This window comes from Sylvia atricapilla, chromosome 3 (assembly GCF_009819655.1).
Source record: "Sylvia atricapilla isolate bSylAtr1 chromosome 3, bSylAtr1.pri, whole genome shotgun sequence".
In the NCBI taxonomy this organism is placed as follows: Eukaryota; Metazoa; Chordata; class Aves; order Passeriformes; family Sylviidae; genus Sylvia; species Sylvia atricapilla.
The window spans coordinates 77,146,250-77,168,342 of NC_089142.1; the positions used below are offsets into that span (position 1 = coordinate 77,146,250).

A 22,093-nucleotide genomic window follows, 5' to 3' on the forward strand; every position below is an offset into this window, starting at 1 on the left:
CCACACAATGCAACTAATGCCTTAAAGCAAATCATCTAAAGTTACCCCTTGTGAGTCCTACTACAACATATCTTTCACAGTTGTATCTCTTCAAAGTATCTAGTCTATTTGCAAAACCATCATTTAAAACTTGTTTCTAGTTCCATTTCTCTCTCAACTATCTCTCCTATTCCATAGCATTTCTAACTCAGTAGTTTTTATCTCAGAGTTTGCATACAGATACACACCATGTGAGCCTTCTACAAGTTTTAAGAATTCCCTACAAATCCATTTCCCACACACTATCAGTTGATGAGAGGAAGCATGTCGTGGAGTCTGAGATCTTAAGCACGTCATTAAAAGAAAACACGGCAAAATGAATGTAAAAAACATGATGGGAGTAGGAAAGCAGTGTGAACAGTGGCACCCTTTCCAGTATGCAGCTGCAAAGAAAATATAGTAAAAAGCAGAATAGGCACTGCTTTTACATGCTACATGAAGAAGCAAACACTTCAGTAAGTAAGCAAGCATTCATGGAGTTCAGGAGACACAGAGGTAGGAGCACCTCTGAAATGCATTTAGTTTAGAAAAATATAAACTCCATAGTTATTAGGCTACAGGAGAAATAATTCAGAAACTTAATAGATTATTGCGTCAATTTATGCTTGGATACTAAATGCAAGTTGTAAGGAATTTGGTGTGACAGAAATGGAACAACGAAGTATCAGAAGTACAAGTAAGCTAAGCCCCTAATTACCAAAAATCTTTCAGTTGTCTAAAAAAAGATGCCTTAAATCTTATTTGTAAACATCTCAAAAGTTGTTTCAAATTTACTTTTTGAAGTGATTAGTTACATCCAACCAATGCCTGAATGAATTCTCTTACCGAAGTATAACCATTCAAGCTCAGTTAGAGCACATGCATACACATTCAAGGTCAACAAACTACTCCAGAAGGTTTGGGGGTGGCTTTTCTTTCCCTCTTCGTAATACAAAATAACTGTTGTGAGATGGTACACATAGGCAAAGTTAAAAAAAACCAAACTGAACTTTCCAGAAAAAGATACTTGACACAACACTATCCAATTAATCAGAAAAAAAACCACAAATATATCTTAAGATATTCATAGTAGCAGAGACCAGAATATTATCATGCCAGAAGTAAGAACCATTCCCTGCACAAATAGAAAGACCCTGCTCCAAAAACTCAAAATCTATAAGCAGGGAAACTACCAATCTTCTACATGTGCTTAGAAGCAAAGGCAAACAAAGAAATATAATATATTCTATTTCTTTAGTATCACAATGTCTTTGTTTAGAAACTGATTTTTTTAAAGCACATGAGGAAACAATAGCAACAAAAAAAATCACCAAAGGCAAAAAAAAGTTTACATAACCACAGGGTTAAAATCGAGTTAATGCTGCAACAGAAGAATTTTACTAGCTTTTAAATGTGCCTTTTAGCAAAGTTAAAGAGGCTTAATAATTCCAATGCCTACAGTTAACTGGCAAGAGTAACAAGATTTCTCTGTAATTTCATATAAGGAAGAGGTATTTTGGTGAATGTTCTCTTCACTGACGTTATTTGGAGATTGCATGAAGTGAAAGGGAAACAGAAGCTTTGGAAAATGTTTGTACTGGCACTTCTTTTATTATGAACTTGCATTCCACAGCTCTACACAATCAAAGAGTTAACTACATTCCCTTTTTCACCCCGAAGAATTTACCTTTTTCTTCCCAACATTTTTCCTTGCTATGCACTCTAATTTTTACTTGTTTAATTTGAAGCAATTTTTAAAATTGCTTCCAAAACATTAACTGCCAATAGTCAAGCTGCCGTAACTCAGGCAAATGATAGTCTGACAGAAGTTTGTTATTTGTTTAAAAATATATTAAAGAAACAAAAAAAAAAAAACCTCACACAAAAACCTAGTTGTATGAAAACACTGAACATACAATCTTAAATGGCCTTTTTGCACCCATGCAATTTCAATAACAAAAAAAAATCACTTTGAGCTAAAGGGTTTTATTATTTGGTACCATTACTTACCAAAATTAGGAAAAAAACACATCAAGTATTGGTTTCCCCTGTTATCTCTTCATAGAGGAGCATCAGAAGCAAGCAAGAGTAACTACACTTTAAGTGCTTCATTGACATTAAAGAATAATCACTGAAAACTGTATTTTGCAACGAACAGCCTGTGAAGTGCTTCAGAACATCGACACTGAGCAGCAGAGCAACTACACCATAATTATACATCACAGAATTGCAGGAAAAAGTGATAAAAAACAGTTCTGAAAATAATTTTTTCCAACTTTCTCCTCAAAACTGCATTTATTTCAAAATTTGTTTAGCCTGCTCATGATTTTAACCAGTTCTGTTTTAGAATGCTCCAAAGATAGACATTCCACAATTCAACAATCCTCCTGGTAAACTGTTCATTGTTTAAGCACTCTCAGAACAAAATTTTTCCTCTAATACCCAAGAGTCCTCCTTTGTTGCAATTCACAACAGCTGCCTCCTGTTCTTTCACTGTACCTCAGCGTCCAGCCCCACCTTCTGTATAACCTCTTCACCAGGTAACAACAGGCTACTGCTGTGACTGATCATTTTAGGAAAAAACCCAATAGCCCACACCTACCTTTCAAAGTGGAGCGGCCTGCAGGTCTGCTGACATTATTTTTCTGGTGCTTTGTGGACATGCGCTTCATCTGGCGGGGTGTGCTGGGGGGAGACGCGCCATAGAAAGTGTCAGCATTTGCTTCATCTGATAATTCCTCAGGGTCAGATTCAGAGACCTTGGAAGTAGCATCTTCTGATCTGCATTCTTTCCTGCACAGAAGCAAGACAAACCAAGAAAGCAAGATAAACAAAGAAATTTTACATGCAGTATCTGTTTAGAAAGCTAATTCATCCATAAATCCCAACCATAGTCAAACTTCTATATTTTTTTGCCACATCCACATATATTTACCCCAGTTTTTTTCATATCCCTAAGGACAAGTTTCCCATCAAACAAATAATAGGCAACATACAAAGAGGATGGTATAGGCAGAGTGTCACTAGAAGAACACAATGTAAGCATACATATATATGTATCTCTTTCTGAAAAAGTTTATGGCAAGCCTCAACTAAGAGGTGCATGAAATAAACAAAGGTTCAAACATACAAACACAACATTCCATCCAACCAGTAGCAGGGACAACAGCAGAGATCTTCCATTCTCCACCCCCTAAACCCCTCATACCACAAAGGCAACTTCTAAAATCACTCTCCCACCCTTCACAAAACTTTTATCTAGCATAGGAGATCTAAAAGTATTTTTCACAGATTTTAATATAGAGACTATTAATACCATTAAGACCATAAACACTGTAACTCCCCAGTGGTGCCATGCATGGAATTCTCTTGCTTTAACACGTATCAGGGAGAAGAACACACACCACTCTCAAAGAGAAGAAACCGTTTGCCTCTATTCCCTCACTTACTTCTAAAGCAAGTGTGCAAACAACTCTACAAAACTTTATTAGAGTCAAGAGTTACTCTACAGTAACTCTTGACTCTAATAAAAGATACTGAGGCAAAGAAACAGTCAATCTAAATCAGTGCAAGATAGCATCAGTATCTGATAAATTCAACTTCACTCAAATCACAAATTATATTTTACTTGCTACTATTTTAGGGGCAGACAAGGTATGTTACTCATAGTCTAGTGAAATGAGTCTGAGTAACTGCAGCAAGAAATATGTGAGAATATTGCCAGCTAGAACAGCAGTAAGGCTAACAAAACAAAAACAAACAAAACACAGATACTCCACTTTTTCTTGGCCTTTAGCTATAAATACCTCAGTATGCAGAACACTTATGTTCTCTACAAAGCCACAGAAACATTTAGTGCATGAAATACTCTTTACACTTTACTCTTCTCACTCTACTACTTCAGCTTTGAGAAGGCAGTAAGCAAGTTTACCAACTCCTGCAGAGAACCTTTAATGGTTACCCAACAAAAACGACCCAGTGGCACTGCAGCATCACCTGGAGTCTTAGGAGTGGCCTACAATCTGGTCATAGCAACAACCACACAAAATCACCAATACTTTTACTCTGGTTTCCTTGCCTTGGGACATCATGCTTTAACTGTGTCTTAGTAATTTAACCAACCCCCATTGTCCAAATATAAAAAAAAAGTCTTACAATTATTCCTACAAGATCTCATGAAAATAGGGGGTGAGTATGAGAAACAGATCTTAAAAGTGCTGAGCTGGGAAAGCGGAACTCAAGTTTGCATCTTTTTGGACACCAAAAGAGCTTTATTTCTGAGAACACTTGTGAACAGCCTTACTGCAAAAAACACTTCAGGCAGAGAACACCCCTCTGATCTTGCCAAAGACAAATCAACCACAAGAGACTAAACCACATAAAACACAAGTCATTAGTTCCAGTGCTTATGGAGCCATTTATTCTTTCAGTGATCTCACTGTCCTGGCAAGGCACAGGGTGGGGTGCTGATGCTCTTACAGAGCTGGCAGAACAGATCTTGTAAGCACTCACATTAGGTCTCCAAGGCAGTTCTAAACTAGGACTAGTTACCTCATTAGGACAGACCAGTGAAAACAATGTTTTCTTTTTGCTGATAAGAAAGCAACCTCTTCAAAGAATTTAACAATCAAACATCTCCACCAAGCAAAATTAAGTGATCTTTAAAGAACTTACGGTTATTTTGGTCACTCTCACTGGAGGCATTTGAAAGATCTGTCCACATGGCCCTTACAGGACACGGTGTATTGATGGACTTGAAAGCATTACTTTAAAGCTGGGCTCAATCTTAGAGGTCTTTTTCAACCTAAATTATTCCATAATTCTACTTTGTATGTTTTTTGCTCTGTCTGATGAGAGGGCATGATTGCCAGAAGTATCCAAATTACCCTCCAACCTCACACCTAAATTACATACATACCTATACAGTGGTATCCAGTATGACTGACTTCACATTCAACCATTTTTGCTGGGTAATTTATTAAGATGTTCTTTGATAAGAAACACAGCAGACATCACAAAACATGCAGTGCTTGAAACCGTATCACAAAGGAAGCAATCATGCTCTTGTCCATAACAACAGACCCAGTCTTGTTAGCAACTGGTGAGATGAAAAAAGAGCTGCCTGGTCTGCTCAGAGAGAGAAAGGCAGAGGTTGCAAAGCAAGTTTTAAAAATCCAGCATACTCAGTTTACGGTTTGTGTGCAAAGACTATACCTCAAGTCAGAACTCAAATCAGTGCCAATTAACATGATTCAGTTTCACCAGTGTAAGCCTTATGGTACAACAAGGCACTAAATATTACACCAATAAAGGTCTGAACTAAAGCAGCTATACCAGCTTTGACATGCTAGGATCATTTTTTCTAAACCAGACAACACCAGACATATATGATCCTCAGCAGCAATACTCCAGTTAAAATCAGTTATGATTTTTACAGATTACTGACACAGCATTCGCAATGTTTGTGTGTTATTTACTGTCATGAACTAACCGTAGACTAATTAACTCTGCCAATGCAGTGCTGGCAAGCCTGCATCAGATTATAGTGTTGGTTATTAGACAGAATTGTTGGTTCCTAAATACTGTTGCAACCAGGGTTGAGAAACATTAATCAAGGCTGACTTCTTCCTACCTACCAAGATATGCAGGTTTTCTCCCCCACAGCCAGTGAGAGCCATCCAAATCTTAATTAGGTTTACACACAAAAAGTGAAAGCTTGTGACAAATGCAGCTACTATTGCCAATAGCAGCCTAAGCCCAATCCTTACAAGGAAAACCAGAAGTGCATAATTTTCATATTCTATTTACAGGTTCTCGGCCTCAATTTTAATGAGAAAAATGCTTCTTAGAAATTTACCTTTGGAATATAAGAAAAACTGGAGCTAGTTTAATAAATCGCCTTGGCAGCTCTGAAATGCACCAAAAAAAAAAAAAATCCAACAAGCCAAGAATGCTTCCAAAAAGTAACTACTGTATGTTACACCAGAGTGCATTTCAACCAGAATCTGAAAAGACAAAATATGTAATTTCTTTAATTTGCACTTCTAGATGACTGCGAGATTTTTTTGTTTTTTAACTAAGTAAAAGCGAAGGCAATGTATCTACAACTCCAGCTCAGTCATGAAAATCAAGATAATTCTTGTAGATTTTCAAAGGCCTGCAAACAAAAATAGGAAGAGGGGTATGCAGAAATCAAGGTTTCTTGATGACATTTGAAGCAGGAGGACAGAAAACAAAAAAATCTGGTAAGCACCACTACTGGTAAAGTCCACAACCTTTGGAAAATTACATTCATTTATCAGTAAAATGAAGTTACAAATGAAAACCACTGAGCATCACATGGAAACATCACAATTAATTAGGCCAAAGTCACACTGAGGAATATGATCTTTAATCAGTACAAAATTTTGCACTTTCCTGAAGCATTATGCAAACTTGCAAAGTTTGTAACAGCCATTAATAAGAGATCATCCTAAAAACTGTGACAGCTACAGGGGGTAAACATCTTTTTATTCTTCCGTTTCTATCAGCTACCCCCCTCACAGGTAGGAGTTCAAATACATTAGACATATAATTAAGTCAGGTTCAGCCATTGCTTATCATCCCACATGCAGCTTAAAAGCTTGCTGGAGATCAGAGCAGTAGAGGCCAATGGACTGGACTACAAGCACATGGCAGTAAATTTGAGTCAGGCAGTTACCACACAGGAGCCAGGATCACTGCACACCACAATGGTTTGGAAGCTGAGCACTCCAGACACTGCTGCTGTAAACAGCTTCCTGCAGTTTCAAAGGCATCACACCAGGCAGGAATCAGCAAGGCTCTTTCTCAACACTTCCTACGTCACCCTGCCATTTTCATACAAAGAACTGCAATATCTGGACAGGGTCCAGCACCAAATTACCAAGTACCAGCTCTTGACATTCACTGGCTTCATTTTAAAAGCCAAGTGTCTGTTTTGCCAATATATACTCCTTAACTCAGATTCAGCTTGATAATTAATGCAGGAAGACAAGGCTACATGAGTCTGTTCCATAGTAAAGCACATGCCCAGTCAGCAAAACTAGCTCTCCCTTAAGGCAGCACAACCAATGTATTTCAAACAATATTCTGACAAGAACTGTCATCACCCAACAGCTGCTGGTAGTGCAAAAAGCAAACAGAATTTCCAGGTACCCACCTTTGCACCTGTTAAAACAGAAAAACAATAACATATTCAGTCAGTGCTGCTAAACACCACACAACAAAACTCTGAAATGAGTAGCTCCAGTTTCTCTGGGGCAGTACTAGGTTTCATTTTGTTGAGGAAGAGAATGTAAGGGTAGTCCTGGACCAACAGCAGAAGGAAGGAACTTCACTAAACAATCAGCAGCACATTGGGTAACAATGACTGACGATTAGACAACCTAATCAGGAAAACAAGATGGAAAAACCTGAAGTTCTGCCACAGTACAGGACAGCTACCTGGTGTAAACACATGGTGTTATGTTCCAACATTAGGAAAGCATCACGCATCCCTATATTTTAACCACTTCTTAAAAATTATGTTCTGAGGGAAGCTGTAGGCTTAAATAAATGGACACAGTTCTGAAAGGTTGCTGAACTGAAAGAAGAAGCATCTAAAAATCCAGCTTTTGATAAGTTGTTTTCGAAGATCTGCTACACGTGTGAATACAAAAATGAAGTGTTTGATGCTACTGCATTTACTATAAACTGCCCCAAGTGCAGCAAAAGGAAGACTTCAGTAGAAGGCAAGGAAAGATCTTGTCAAGTTTTTAATTTTTTTTTTTTTTTTTTTTTTTTTTTGTTACAGCACAGCAGGAATTTCCACACAGTATGTACAAATAAAGCCATAATTTTTGCTATATGCACCCTGTTTAAGTCTGGCACAGCACTTACAGGTAAGAAATTTCAAATTAAGTTTTATAGAAGACACAGTACAAGCATAACAATTTCAGTTTTAAGAAATATTCTAATCCAAATTCAGCTATACCTAGCTACATTTTTTTTTCTCCCAGAGGAACCAGGGGAAGGCAGGATATGTGATCATTTATCTCTGCAGCCTAGGAATGAACAACCAGCACACTGCAGGGAAAAAGCTGACACCTGGACAGGAGGAAACAAGAGCAAAGAATTTACTTGTAACTGATTGTGGAAGATGAGATGGACATTGCACTTAGAGTTCTTATTTAAAAGAGGGCTTCAAGTATCAGCTCCTTGTTATACAAAAAGTCCTCATACCTTTTCTCTTTAGTCTCCCACAGGCAGCTCCACACAGCTCTCAGGGTCTGTCCATCTATGCCAGCAGCTAGCCCGCAGGCTCAATGCCTCAGCTCTTCTTCACACACTGATGAGGAAGTGTGCCCAGCTCCATCCACACTGACTGGGACTCTGCTGTCCCTAGCACACAGCTCTGGCTCTTTCTCTGAAGTCTTCTCTCTTCCTTCTCCAGTTCTGACTTGCTTTTTCCTGTCTCTAGCATGGCCACCTAACCCTGTCTGTCCTACATACAGCATCTTACTTTTTCTGTCCCTGCCTCCTCACAGCACAGCCAGCAGATTCCAACTGATTCCAACTCACCCAAACCAACCTCTTCCCAGCTAACTCACTCTTTATCACACCCATAGCTGGGAGGGCAAGGCTGTGGCCACTCTTGGATAATTAACACAGCTGTAATATATCAAGGGTAAGGTTACTTTTTAGTATTATCTTTATCTGCTCCCCACAAAATACAGTAATTCTACCATTTACTCCTGACACAACATGCAAAAAAGCACTTGCATCTTTCCCCTAGTATGTCTACATACACAAATCTTACAGAATCTAGGTTTGCATTAAAACAGCTTACAGCAGAGACACTTGTAAGAGCACAAAAAAAGGATGCAATATTGCAAAAAAATTAATCAAGTATGCAATTAAATGCTATTCAGACAACCTTTTACAGTGAAGACCCTCAGAAATTACCAACACCTACAGTAAGATGACACAGTAAGAAAGGGAACCTGTTCCAGTGCACCATTTGCTTCCCAGGATGCACGTTCTCCTTTTGCCATCCCTTCTGCACAGAAGGCAACAATCATGTGACCTCAATCACCAACCTTACAGTGAAAAACCATTGGTTTTTTGGTGCACCATTTACCTGTCAGATCAATACCAACAAGCAAAAACCCCACAGCCCCGTGACAGCCAAGCTCCCCCACTACACCGTTCCTGAAGCTGGCATTCTCTTGTTGAGACACCAGGGCAAAGGCAGCAGCCTGCTGAGTGTTCAGTCAAATCGTGCCCTCGGTCACTCTCCTCTGGCTGCACATGAAGGAATTTTATATGACTGTCTGTCCCGTCTGCTTTCCAGACACTTTGCTAGAAGTCACCAGCACCTAAGATGCACAAGTGTGACTTAAAGTAACAACCCTGGTTCTTCACTGGTGCTGCCAGAACAACCCAGCTTAGCTGGAATGCCTTTGTTAGCAGGATTTTTCCAACTTCAGCCACTTTAATTTCGATTTGGCGGCCAAATGTACTTAATGTCACGACAGCAAGTTTCATGTGGCAGGCATTCCTAGCTGAGGGAGGACAAGAGAGAGCAATTTTTAGCTAAGTCAGCCACAAAACCAATGCAGATTTTCACTTGCAGCAACAATAAAAGCAAAACACTTACGCAGGAAAATGCATCAGGCAATAATGGTATCACCACCAAGAACTGACTGATTACATAATTCCAGTAGCTTTTTTGTTTGTTTGTTTATAAGTTAGCCCATGAACAAGGGATTGTGAACATAGAAATAATGACAGAAACACACTTGAAAAGCCTCACTTTGTTCACTATTTACACCTTGTTTATCTTTGAAAACTAACCTGCAGCAGGGCTGCACAAATGCAGACACTCAAGGCTGTTATGAAACCTGTGCCACCCACTGCAAACTACAGGTTTACTCTACAATAACCCTGCTAACAGTTAATAATCAAGTACAATAAATCCCACATCAGCTGAGGGAGCAATATAAAGCAAACATTTCTGCTGCAACACTGGTTTAGAGCAAAACTTCATTGTGACAAAACCACCACTATTTCTCCAGAAATCACCAAGGAAAAAATAAAAGTCATTACCGGGGAAAAGAATAATGTACAGCTTTGAGCTAAACAGTTAAATAGTAATTGATTCCCAGCAACAACTTTTCCTGCTTGGTAACTCTCAATTAAACTGCTTCATTAGAATAGAAGGACCCAGCAAGTGTGAACACACTTCATTTCTACAGTAGACCTCGAGCACACGTCTGACTAGGCATTACAAATTTCCTTACAGCACTAATGTACTTGCTGATAGCAAATATTAACTTAACAGAAAAATTTTAACAGAATTTTCTCCTTCTCCAGATCTGGAAACTACCAGAGTCAGTTCTGCAAATTACTACTACTTTGGCACTTCTCTCAAAATTCTCCTATACTCCTGGGCAGAAACTGCTATATGTAATTACTATATTTACATCAGAAAGACAAAGTCACAGAAAAATCTAACAGAAGTTATTGAAAGAGTGGTGAGGTATTGAAGCACCTTTTGGCTGATGAGAATAACATGATAAACCTAAAAAAAAAAAAAAAAAAAAAAAAAAAAAAAGGAATTGTCATTGATCCAAGAATAAATTAAGCAGAATGCAAAGTAATATATCTTTTTATAGCAAGTAGTGATAAGCGCTACTGAGATATATTTAAATGATCCAAGGAAGTAGTTTTTCTTCCTCAAGTTATACCAACTAGAAATAAGCATTAAAAAAATAAATAAAATAGAGCTCTTGTAAAAGTTTTGGCAGTTCTTCATGTTCTCATCTCAGAAAAAAAAATACTCAGAACTTTCTGTTCTTTTTTACTCACAAATTTGAAAACAGAGAAAGCTTAACTAATTTTTCCATCTTGGATTATTATAAGGTTCTATACATATTTGAACCATGATGTAACAGCACTTACAGTAGATTCATCTCTGAGCTGCCCCAATAGATTATTTGATTAAAACTATGCCATATTTTATTTCAAAAACAACAACAACAAAAAAGCCTGTTTAATTCTACCCTTGCTCCACAATGTGCAATAAAGTGTGAAAATGTTGATGGGTTTGTTAGGTTTCCACATCCATGTTTAAGCCTGCCAAGTGAGGCTGCAAATGGATCAAAGGTTAGAACTGCAGAAACAGGAGCTAAGAGAGCTTCACCCAGCCCAGTCAGTATCCAGCTCTCTTCACTTAACAACTGATATTAAAACATTCATTGATTCCAGACCCCATGCTTCTCCATTAGTGCTACTTCTTCAACCTCAACTATATCACAGCTCATATTTGGGAATTTGAACTGGTTTTTTGGTTTTTTAAGTAAGAATCTCTGAAATATGTTTTCCTCACTGATGATGTTTGAGCATACATAGCACAGTTTCAATCCAAAGGGTAAGTGCTGCAATTAAGTTCTTGGCACCTGCACAGATCCTATCCCAAGGTCTCAAGCCACACAACAATACAGTAAAGTATACTTAATTAAGAACTATTTATGAAAAATCTGTACTAACATATCTGCATGGATTTTCTGGAAAATTTAAGCTACACCAAGAAAAGTTACATACTACTGGGAAAAGAGTGTTAGGCTGCTGGGTTCAACTATAAATGTATCATCTATAAAAGTGATATACTGGGAAATGCACAGACCTGTGATAAAAGATAAAAAGAACTGTAACAGCCATTCTTCCCCCACTCTCCCACACACACTATTCTTCTGGCAGAAAGTTCCATTCTTAGATAAGGAAAAGCTAACAACTGATTATGATCCCAAAGTTTCAGTTCATCATTTAGATAAAGTCAAAGTCTACAAAAAGGTGAAGCATTGAAAGTGAAATAGGTTTTCAATGGAAGCTGGTGTCTGAGTACGGCATGCTGGGCTTCTTGTCTGTAACTTTTGGAAAATCCATGCAATGCAATGGGATTCAGTACTCTGCACTATTTGGAGCATCCCAAAAGCTCAGTGGTCACGCCCACAGAGAGTTCTACGGTGCAGCCAAGAAGTAAGAGAGGCATGAGTAACTGTGGCCTTGTTATCACTCACTGAATGGATGTTCTACAGCCAAAAGGGTAAGCACCTTTACAAATACTGTTCTCAGGAAAAGCAACAGCAAGTAAACCAGCAGCACAAGCAAGCCGAGGGCAGAATAAACCGTACATTTACACCACATTAGAGAGCAACATATGACACTTAGTACCACTGAGTGTCAGTAGGACACAGAAGGAACAGAACTAATTTCCTGCTTCTACCCTAAGACTGCAGGAGACATTTATCAGCACAATAGTTACATCCTATCTTGTCTGGCTCCAGAACAAACCTGATTGGGTTTCATGACAAATTAATGCGACTTTACACACAGGGTTCTTAGACTGGACACACGTGAACATTTGACAATTTAGTAACACTCAAATTCAGATGTTAAAGACAAGCACTCTCATTTGGCTTTACGTTTGCAGTAAACCGAAAGTGAGAACGGGACTCCTATCAACTCTTTAAATAAATAAGCTTCTAGCTTATTTTTTAAAATCCAAAAATGATTTAGTTAATAAATTACAGACTAAGCATAGCATCAGAGCAGTTAAAATCTGAGAGAAGAATAAAACAGAAGGAAAGTAACAGTTCTGCAAACATAAATGCTGTAGATAACAGGAAATCCAACCACACAACTGACAAAATGAGCTGAGATTCTTGTGCTGACAGAGGTCAGCACACTATTGACTAGCAGTTTCTATGAAAAATTGTCTTCTAAATGTATTTCAGATGCAGTTTAAAACAATGGTTTGTATATAATTTAAGAAATGATGTTGTCATGGAAGCCAAATCTTTATAAGCCTCTAAAAATCCCAATTAGCTCCCTGAAGTAAGAATAATTGCATATCCCTTATGCTTTCCTTTAAATTCAGTAGATTTGTTTTCATCACAGCACAGTTTGCATTCCACAAAGGTCAATATCACTAGCTTACATAATAGTAAAACCAACCTTGACACAGACAGCACTAATTAACAGACATAAAAACAACCCAAGCAGCCACACAACACAGACTAATCCTTACTGCTACAAATGCCAAAGACATCTTAACTAGCACTTCATGTGTGTTTGTGCGTGGGTGGAACAATCAGTCATTCATCCCAATCTCGCACATGTAAACAAGAAAATGCAATACATGTAGAATAGAGATTACATCTTACCTCATTTAAATGCATGGGAGGGAAAAAAAAAAAAAAAACTATAGCAAAGCTCTATATACTTAAATAATTTTTCCCACTGAAGCTATGATCTTAATACAATAAACTCTTTCACTGCTCATATACTATCAGCCATACAGACAGTGTGGCAAGCAGGAAAATATGTTGAGCACAATTCATGACATAACCTCGGGCTTCCCCCAAACCACAGATGCTGCAGACTGACAGCCCAATTCATTGTCATCCTAGAGACAACCAATCTGTTAGACAGACTACTGAAAAGCTCCCCATCAAGGAGGAAGCCTCCACATAATTCACAATTCTGTCCCATTTTATTCACAGCCTTGGTCCTTCCTTCACCTCTTGCACTGGATGTATGCCAGGAGAAAATAGGGCTACAAGCAATCAAGGCCCAAGTCAGGGTAGCCCTATGGCTCTTCATGCCTTTGCAGTGCCCCCAAACAAAGGACAATGCCCCAACAAAGGACATGCTTAAGGCCTCGTTTTTCTCTAGAGTGGATTTTGCGGCAGAAAATTCTCGGGAAAGCCTAAAATTGGGCTTGGGAAATTTAAAGCCTATGGGCAATAATCAAAAAACGCCAAACGCATCTGTTTAAATTAGCATTCTAAATTACCTAAGCGGAAGCATCTTATCTTCAAAATTTTCTACTTGTTCTAAGGATTGATACTTAAATGTGAATTCTTTACAAAACTTTTCAGTAGTATCTTTTCACTTATCCGTAACCACAGCATGCTATCCAGGGTCAAAGTGCACTTCCATCTCAGAATCAACATCTGCTCCTAGGTTCCCTGAGAATTTTTCAGTTTAGAGCTGCCTCCCGTCTCTCCCTCCACCAAAGTGTGTTTCAAGAACGAAAGAAAGGAAGAACTGGGAAAAAAGTGTGCTTTTGGAGACGGATTCACAATCAAATGCTTTTGACTAAAGACTGTGAAATCCAAAAAAAGCCATACATATATTTTATGTTTGCCTTCAGCTGACAAAATGTACCACTGCATTTATATCCTAACAAGAGACAGAATCCTCACACCAAAGCAGGCAGACTTCTCACGTGAGGCAGTCTCAAAACAACAACTCAATAAGCTTTGTTTATTAAACAAGTGTAGGTGTATTGCTAATTCAGAATGACTGAATATTTCTCCACCAGAACTAATGTAAACTTAAAGAGAATGCATTATAGCAATGCACTTTAGCACTAGCCAGAACCCTTTATCATAAGAACACGTTCATATTCCACAAACAGGATTAAAAGTGATCTGCCATCAAAAGGATTTCAAATGCCCAAGCCTGTGCAAAATAAACTGATTTCAACGAGACTCTGACCTCACAATCCCAAGAATAATGCCTAATGATGACTCCAAAATTTAAATCAAAATTAATCATGTTTGAAAAAGCTTCAGGTACTTCACCTGTACTACATTTAAGAAAAAGCAAGTGCTGCATAAAGCCAGAGAGGCAGGTGTGAAGTTGAGGCACAAAGTACACACAGAAATGAATCACAGAGGATGGAGCACATGCATTACCCTACACAAATTAAGGCTAGCTAATTGTTTTGAGACGTCCCCTTCCCACCCACTAGCTCGCTCCAGAACAGCTAATTCAATTTTCATTTGCTGGGTAAAGTTGTCACCACATTATCCACACCCACATCCAACTCATATAAACTGTCCTGTAATAAGCAGAATCCAGCAGAGGTCAGAAATGGCCCTGCACAGGAAATGCCTGGGTGTCATTCAGGCTTTCAAGATTACACTTCTACATGCAGACAGCCCAGGTCTAGGGTCATGCTAGGGTTTTACAAATTTTATTTTAAATCATTTTCTGATTAACCTGCAGTAGTAGTCTTCGACGAGTCCTTTGAAAAGCAACTTAAAAGCTTACTAATTCAGCTGCCCTACAGCATTTGTATTTCATAGTATTTCTGCTAAATCTTACTAATTTTATAGATCCTCTGATTTTGACATTCCCATGACAGAAAAACAAACCGTTAAAGCACGTGAACAAAAACCCAAAGGCGCTGTTCAACCCTACAGCCCTGACCCACACAGGAGCACATCACCACTTCCCTTTCAGTCCATCAGTACAAAACAGCAGCTCACAAGCTTCAAGAACGCTCTCAGCAACGCAACAGCAGATTCTTTGCACAGCACACCTGGAACACGGTGCACCTGACTACTGCCTTACAGTACTAACTGATCACACAAGCGTTTTAAAAACGTTTCCTGAATGCCTCCTAGTGAGCAGTGAAGCGCATCAACAGGATGTTATTTAAAAATGAGAAATAATTGCTACGGAATTAATAACTCCGGACTTATGCAATACTTCTGCAGCCAGCTGGAAACACTAAACCATAAAGTAATTTGCACCCCCATCTCTCAGCAGGGCACAGATGGAGACTTGCAAAAAGCCAATCTGCAGGTCAGCACATTCAGCAGGTCAGCACATTCAGGAGGTGACAGCGGTTCCAGAAAGCTTTGAGGCATCACAGCACTTCTTTGTGAACGCTTTTTCTTTTCTTCTCTTTTCTTTTCTTTTTTTAACTCTATCTTCTTACAACTATCGATCGCAACGTAGCCAGCAGCGATACTCCATGACCCTGCTGTTTTACCGGCATGCCGAAGAGAACCCGATTTGAATCGCGGCTGCCATAAACACGAGACACCCTTCCAAGAGGGCAGCGCTTTTATCGCTGCAGTTCACAAGTCAAGGAGCACAGGTCACGCTCCGTCAGCCTCCCGCGGGCTCCAGCTGCTGCTCCCGCTCCGCTCGGCAGCTCCGCGCCTCCGGCCCGACCCCGAGAGCCGGGCGGCAGCGCCCGACACACCCGCCCGCGCTGCTGCGAGGCTGGGGGCCAAGAAAACGATTTCCTTTTAATTGCGAAGTGCCCACAAAACACTGCCTTACCCACCGCAGCCACTAGAGATTTCTTATCGAAGCACCTTCTCGCTCCGTGGGCGCTCTGCAGAAGCGCTGAAGCGGCAGCAGCCGCCGCAGGTTCTGCAGCGCGGGGCGGGCGGGAGGCAGAGCGTGCATCCCCGGCCCCGGCGCTCGCAGCCCCCGCCCGGCACCGCCCCCTGCACGGAGCTCCCTGTGAGGCAGCGCTGGCTACTGACCTCCCCGGAGGCGACGGCGGCGGCTCCTCCATGGCGGCGGCAGCGGCACAGACCAGCGCGGCGGCGTCTCTCATGCATGCACCGGGGCCGGCATGGCGGCGGGCCCCAGTGCGCGGCGCGGGGGCGCAGCGAGGAGCAGGAGCAGCAGGAGGAGGGGAGCGGGTCCCTACCCGGCTGCAGGAGCGCGGCCGCGCAGAGCCGCCCGCGCGGCCGCCATCTTGGGAACAGCCTCCGAGGGCAGCGGCGCCGGCAGCATCGCTACGGCGCGCCAGGAGGGACCGGCCGCGCCAGAGGCGCTCGCTCCGGCGTGGCCGGGCGGGGGGCGGCTCCCGGTGCGGGTTTCCCCGTCTCGGCCGGGGGATCGGGACAGGCTGCGGGGCAGCGGCGCTTCCCTCCGGCACCGTGGAAATCACATCTCCGCGCCTCCCTGCGAGGGGCCGCGCTTATCACGAGGCGGGGCGGTGATGGGGGCGCGGCGGGCGCTGCCGCCCCTCGCCGCCCCCGTGGCGGAGCTGTCAGGCGCTGCCTGCGGCCGCTCGCCGCGGGTGCCGCTGCCGCTCCCCGCTCCCGCACCGCCGGCAGACAGAGAGAGAGGAAAAATGTTACTGCTGAGGGGAAGATGGTTTCCCTCAGCGAGTGCCGGCCCCTTGCAGCCGTGCTGGCCTTCAGTGCAGCGCCTGCGGAGGCTGGAGCGACCACGGCCGGATCCGAGGGGGTGGAAGGCGTGAAGGAGCCTTGAGGTCCCCTTTGGGGGCGTGCATGGAACAATAATCTTCTATCTTTTATACTCTGCTGCTGACAGAGTAACTTGTTTGAATTTATGAAGCTGGACTTTTTACACCCTCCAGCACCACTGCCTATCAGCCTTGGACAGAGAGCTGCAGCCACATTATCCAGTTGGAAATACAGGGAGGAAAACGTGATCTGAAAATGTGGTTTCGTTTAATTGTTGGGGTGGGTGAGAGGGATCCTCACCTTCTGTGTTACGGGACTGGAAGCACAGCAACAAACCCTGGCATCAGTAAGGTGTATTCAAAGCACATGCGTTCTTTCTGATGGGTGAGATTTGAGCTTGGGCTAGAATCAGTTCTAGATTCCGCATTCGTTCACCAGTTTCTTCATCAACTGTACAAGAAATTTGCGCCTTTCTAGTCTGATACCAAAATTCAGGTGTAAAGTCACTGTTCACGAAATAAAGTTGTCCATCTCTCTGTTGAAGTTTAGGAAACAAATTCAACAGTCCCTTTGAAATAAAAGAAACTTTTTAAAGCTGCAATGCAGGATATACTTCTATTGTATCATGTTAATACCATCTACTATTTATCATTTTAATTAATGCATGCTTTAAAATGCAGGACCAGATAAATAACATTATGCAGGAAGCCACTTAGACTGTTGTCCATCGTTCAAGAAAGATACCTGAATCACCATGACCCTGATGATCATGACATTTGAAATATCAAGATGTTTAGCATATATGCCAAGAATTATTAGTTAAGATACCTCAAGTAATGGAAAAATGCAGTATTTAGCATGTTAAAAACTATTGCTGGAGTACTTGAGCCCAACACTGTAAAGCAGTTCCAATGGCAGATATACACAATACATTCCCACTAATCTGTCATGGTGAATAAAACTTAGAAACCATAGCTGAAGGTCAAAAATTCTAAAGTGCTAACCTAATAAATTAGTTGTCATCTTCATAAAAACATACATTATCTGAAGTAAAGCTGCTTACTTCACAGTATCCATGTGTTTTTAGTATGATCACAAATAACAAATATTCAATGTTACAGATGAAATCTGAATATTCTTTTCAGTTAAGGATCATTTTCTCACACCATCTCTGCAGCTGTTTGCAGGGCAGAGACGTATTTAGCAATCATGGCAAAATATTTCAGCTTCTTTGCTTCTTCTATCGAAACAATCAATGCAGTGGTCTGCATCAAAGGCACAGAGTTTTCATTAACCAAAAAGAAAAAAATCTGATACTGCATTTTGCCATAGATGTGACGGTGTGGAACTGGAGACATCCCAAGGGACTTTGGCAAAGGGACAAATGGGGACTGACCACTGCCACTACTTTCTGTCAATATTGAGATAGTTTACTGAAGTAAACTAGGGTTCACTGCAGCCTCTGAAACAAGGTGGTCCAGAAAACTCTTCCCTGTATGCTTTTTCTCCTTTTCCTTTAGGGCAACCCAGCATATTGTATTGCATCACATTCCTGTGGTATATCACAGAAAATATCCTGCAACTACAGATACTGCCCAAGCAAAGCAAGGCTGTACATTTGATAGAGATGCTTCATTATCTGCAATTGACCATAGTGAGCAACATAGCCCATGGCATCAAGGAGAAAATTCTTAGAGGAGAAGTTTGTCAATGGCCTTACAGAGAACTTGGGAAGAAATTAAGAGATGTAAGAATATTTGGAGGTGATAGTACAGGAAACATCAGATGACATAAGAGTCTCAGAGCCTATATAGGGATAATACCTAACAAAGAAAAAAATTCAAGGCAATACAGAGGTCTTAAAAAACTGATATGCAACCAAAAAAATTTAATTATTTTTGGCTTCTTTTAAGGAATATCATCGTATTTCAAAGACTCCCTGACTGCACTTTCTTAGCCTAAACATATCAGTATTTCATACGTGCATGTAAATTGGCAAATGAAATTGTTCACTCTGGTTCTACTACTGAAACAGAAGAAGGCACAGGATTAAAATGCACATCACAATAAGTAGCATCTGTCTCTAAGGAAATTTTAGGGATGGATTTTATTGTCTGATGTGGCAAAGTCATGACTCCAAAATTCCAGGTTAAAAAACAAACCAGGAAACTATTAACCATCAAAATAGACAAACTTATTTCAATTTAACTTCTGTTTTCAGAAGTTTTATAATTAATTTTCTTCTTTTTTCAGAAAACACCTGACTTTATGATTTAGCAGATGCTGCAATTGCTTAGGAATTGTTTTTTATTCTAGCAACATCCCTTTTATTATGGTAGCAGTCCTAGAACTTGTAATAGAAATTTTACACGGCAATAGCATCCTAATAACAAAAAATAGGTCTTTCAAATATAATTTTTAAATTTCTACTACAACTACCCTTGAAATTTCTATCTGTTCCTCGGGCATATATTCTGTTAGTCCTTCCCTCTCAATTCATCACAGGTATCAGACATGATTGTACATGCAGCTGTGCTTTTGCCATTTGCCATTTCTCCAGCTATTTCCTATATACAAAAAATCCTAATGAAGACAAAGAAAGATTTGGTTTATGTAGGTAAATAAATACACTGTAAGAAAATATTTGAAAAATTTTCTCCTGGTACCCGTCACAAGGTCAAACTTCCAAACTTTTTTTCACATTATGAATGTTGCGCAGAATAAGGCACGACTTGGTTTTGGGGGTTTTAAAGTCAGTAAATGAAATCTAGTAATCAGGGTGTTCTTCACTGTGTGAAGTGCATGCAAAAAAAGAAATCAAATTCCTGACAAAACCAGCTTTGTACAGTTAGTTTTTCCTTCAAATAAGTTATTTATTTTAATTCTAATAAAAGCTATTTAAAAGTAAAAGCAAAGCTAACCAGACATTAGAAAACAGGCTGCTAGGTATAGTTAGTCTAGATTTAGTAAAATGTGCTGAAAACAGAATATTCTTTTTTTTTCTCGGTCATAGATTAGAAATGCTCTTCAGTAATGCAATGAAGAGTAAAACATGAACAATACCTGCATTTAATATCTACAACACAACCTGCCACCATTTCTTATGTAGACATTGCAAGTAGCATCTCCAGAGTCAAAATTAAATACCAGGATGTGTTTCTACCTGGACATATGCAGATTCCTCCATCTACAGTTTTGTTGCTCTCACAGAAGATCAGGTTGGGGTTGGCATTGAAAGAAACAGAACCCAGTTTTCAGTGTTATCTAATCTGAGCCTTGCTGCAATTGATTTGAAGTGCAAAGCTGAAAGAAATTAAGGAGTTCCACTGTATATACCCCTGTTCAATCACCCGTTACTGCTGTGATTCATTCACTTGGGAAGCTGGCATGATAGCTGCCAAAGCTTGTTCAGCAGCATGGTTTAACACCCGGGCTGTAATAAGAGCCACGCCGCTTGACGGAGGTGGAATATTTCTGTCTGTCATCTCACAGGCTGCATGTCGGATTGCACAGGGCTCAATACCATCAATGCATCACTATTAAAGGAGAATTTGTTAGTAAGAGCAGCGTGAGGTCAGAGACATTCCAGTGATTGTTTTATCACTTCAGCTGGGCATTATTTTTTAGGTACTTCCTGTCCTAAAAAGCAACTCTATAGCACTGCCTCTGCATTATTAAAATGGCATGACCTATATGACAGAAATACAAAATCCAGTTGTGCTTAAAGCTGTATACTTTTACTGTGTAAAGCTGGTCTTTGGGCTCAGTGTCTGTAAAGCTAGGCTTAGCTAAACACACTGGCTGCTCTTTAAAGACACTAAGGCACTGGACACAGAAATCATCCAAAACTGAAAATGGTGACATGTGTATAACAGTCTGGCTACAGCAGTTTATATCTTCTCAAGAACTGATTTTGGACCTGTGAAAATCAGCTGCACTGAATTCAGTGCTACTTGAACTTGACTACCAACAACAAACTAAGCTTGCTTAAAGTTAGCTTGGCTCCTGCTAAAACGCATTTTAATTCTTTCCCTGGCTGTATAATAGATGTACTCAGTGAGCAGCCATGGGGCATTTATAAGCAAGACCAAATGCTTGCCTGCATTTGTGTTCAGTACATTAATTTCTTGTTCAAAGAAGCTCCACTGAAGAATGGGGGCCAATTCTTTGAAACCGTATTTGTAGGCCCAGAGCATATCCATCTGTCTTCTGTGTGTGCCTGACAGTGCAATTCAATGTATTGTTGCACCCAACTCTTTCAACGTGTTTTCAAGCATCTTGCAAGTTTAAATAGTTGCTTATTACCAAAATTTATAAAGTGATGCTTCTTATTTCCATCATCCCAGAAAGCATCAAAAAAAGTTCCAGACTTTCTCTTTTAAAATATTTGGTTGTGCAGCTGAGATTCCTTTTATGTCTGCCTTACAGCAGCTGTGTTATCCTAGCAGAAAACAGCTGTGAGATTTGTATCAAACTTCCCTGTCTAGGAGGACAGGAGCTGTCCATGTCTCCTCCTTCCAACAGCTCTCTTTACAAGTGAGAGTAATCACAGAAAAGCAGCATTAGCTGGCGTTTTCCTTTACCCCAGCAGTTCCTGGCAGTTTTATCAGCTGCATGGAGTTATAAGCAGCCATGAGAAAATTTTAATCTTCACTAAATGTTAATCCCTGCAAACACTTATATACACATCAGTTCACTTATATAATAGGCATACTGAAATCATTGGGGCAACCCTGGGAGAACGGTTAGTCATACATGCAAATGTTTATAGGATTCATTTCCTCCTTTTGCTCTGAATCATCTGGAATAATGTTGTCCCCACAACTTCACAAGGTGAGTTTTGTGGCGTAATCCTGTTGATGGCTCAGTTCTGGTGAACATCAATAGGAATTAAGATATTCCCCATTTGTTGCAAATCCTCCCTAACTAGAGCACAGTAAAATAGTGTCTTATTCGACGATTCCCAGTTGTGTCCCTTTCTGCAATGCCTCAGGTTGTATTTTTTCATTTCTGTGCATTTCATTACTTCAAAAAAGCTGTTCCCT

The 22,093-nt window shown here is 40.3% G+C and overlaps 1 protein-coding gene across 1 annotated transcript in view; it reads right to left on the reverse strand.

Annotated features, from left to right (window-relative positions):
• The window catches only part of MAP3K4 (mitogen-activated protein kinase kinase kinase 4), a 65,067-nt gene extending 48,480 nt beyond the window's left edge, over positions 1 to 16,587 (reverse strand). The window contains exons 1-2 of the mRNA XM_066315854.1: positions 16,374 to 16,587; positions 2,621 to 2,811 (exon numbers count right to left, since the gene is read on the reverse strand). Of these exons, the coding sequence (XP_066171951.1) occupies positions 2,621 to 2,811; positions 16,374 to 16,447 (265 nt within the window). The 5' untranslated portion in view covers positions 16,448 to 16,587. The remainder of the gene's footprint in view (positions 1 to 2,620; positions 2,812 to 16,373) is intronic.
• Positions 16,588 to 22,093: the final 5,506 nt, after the last annotated feature.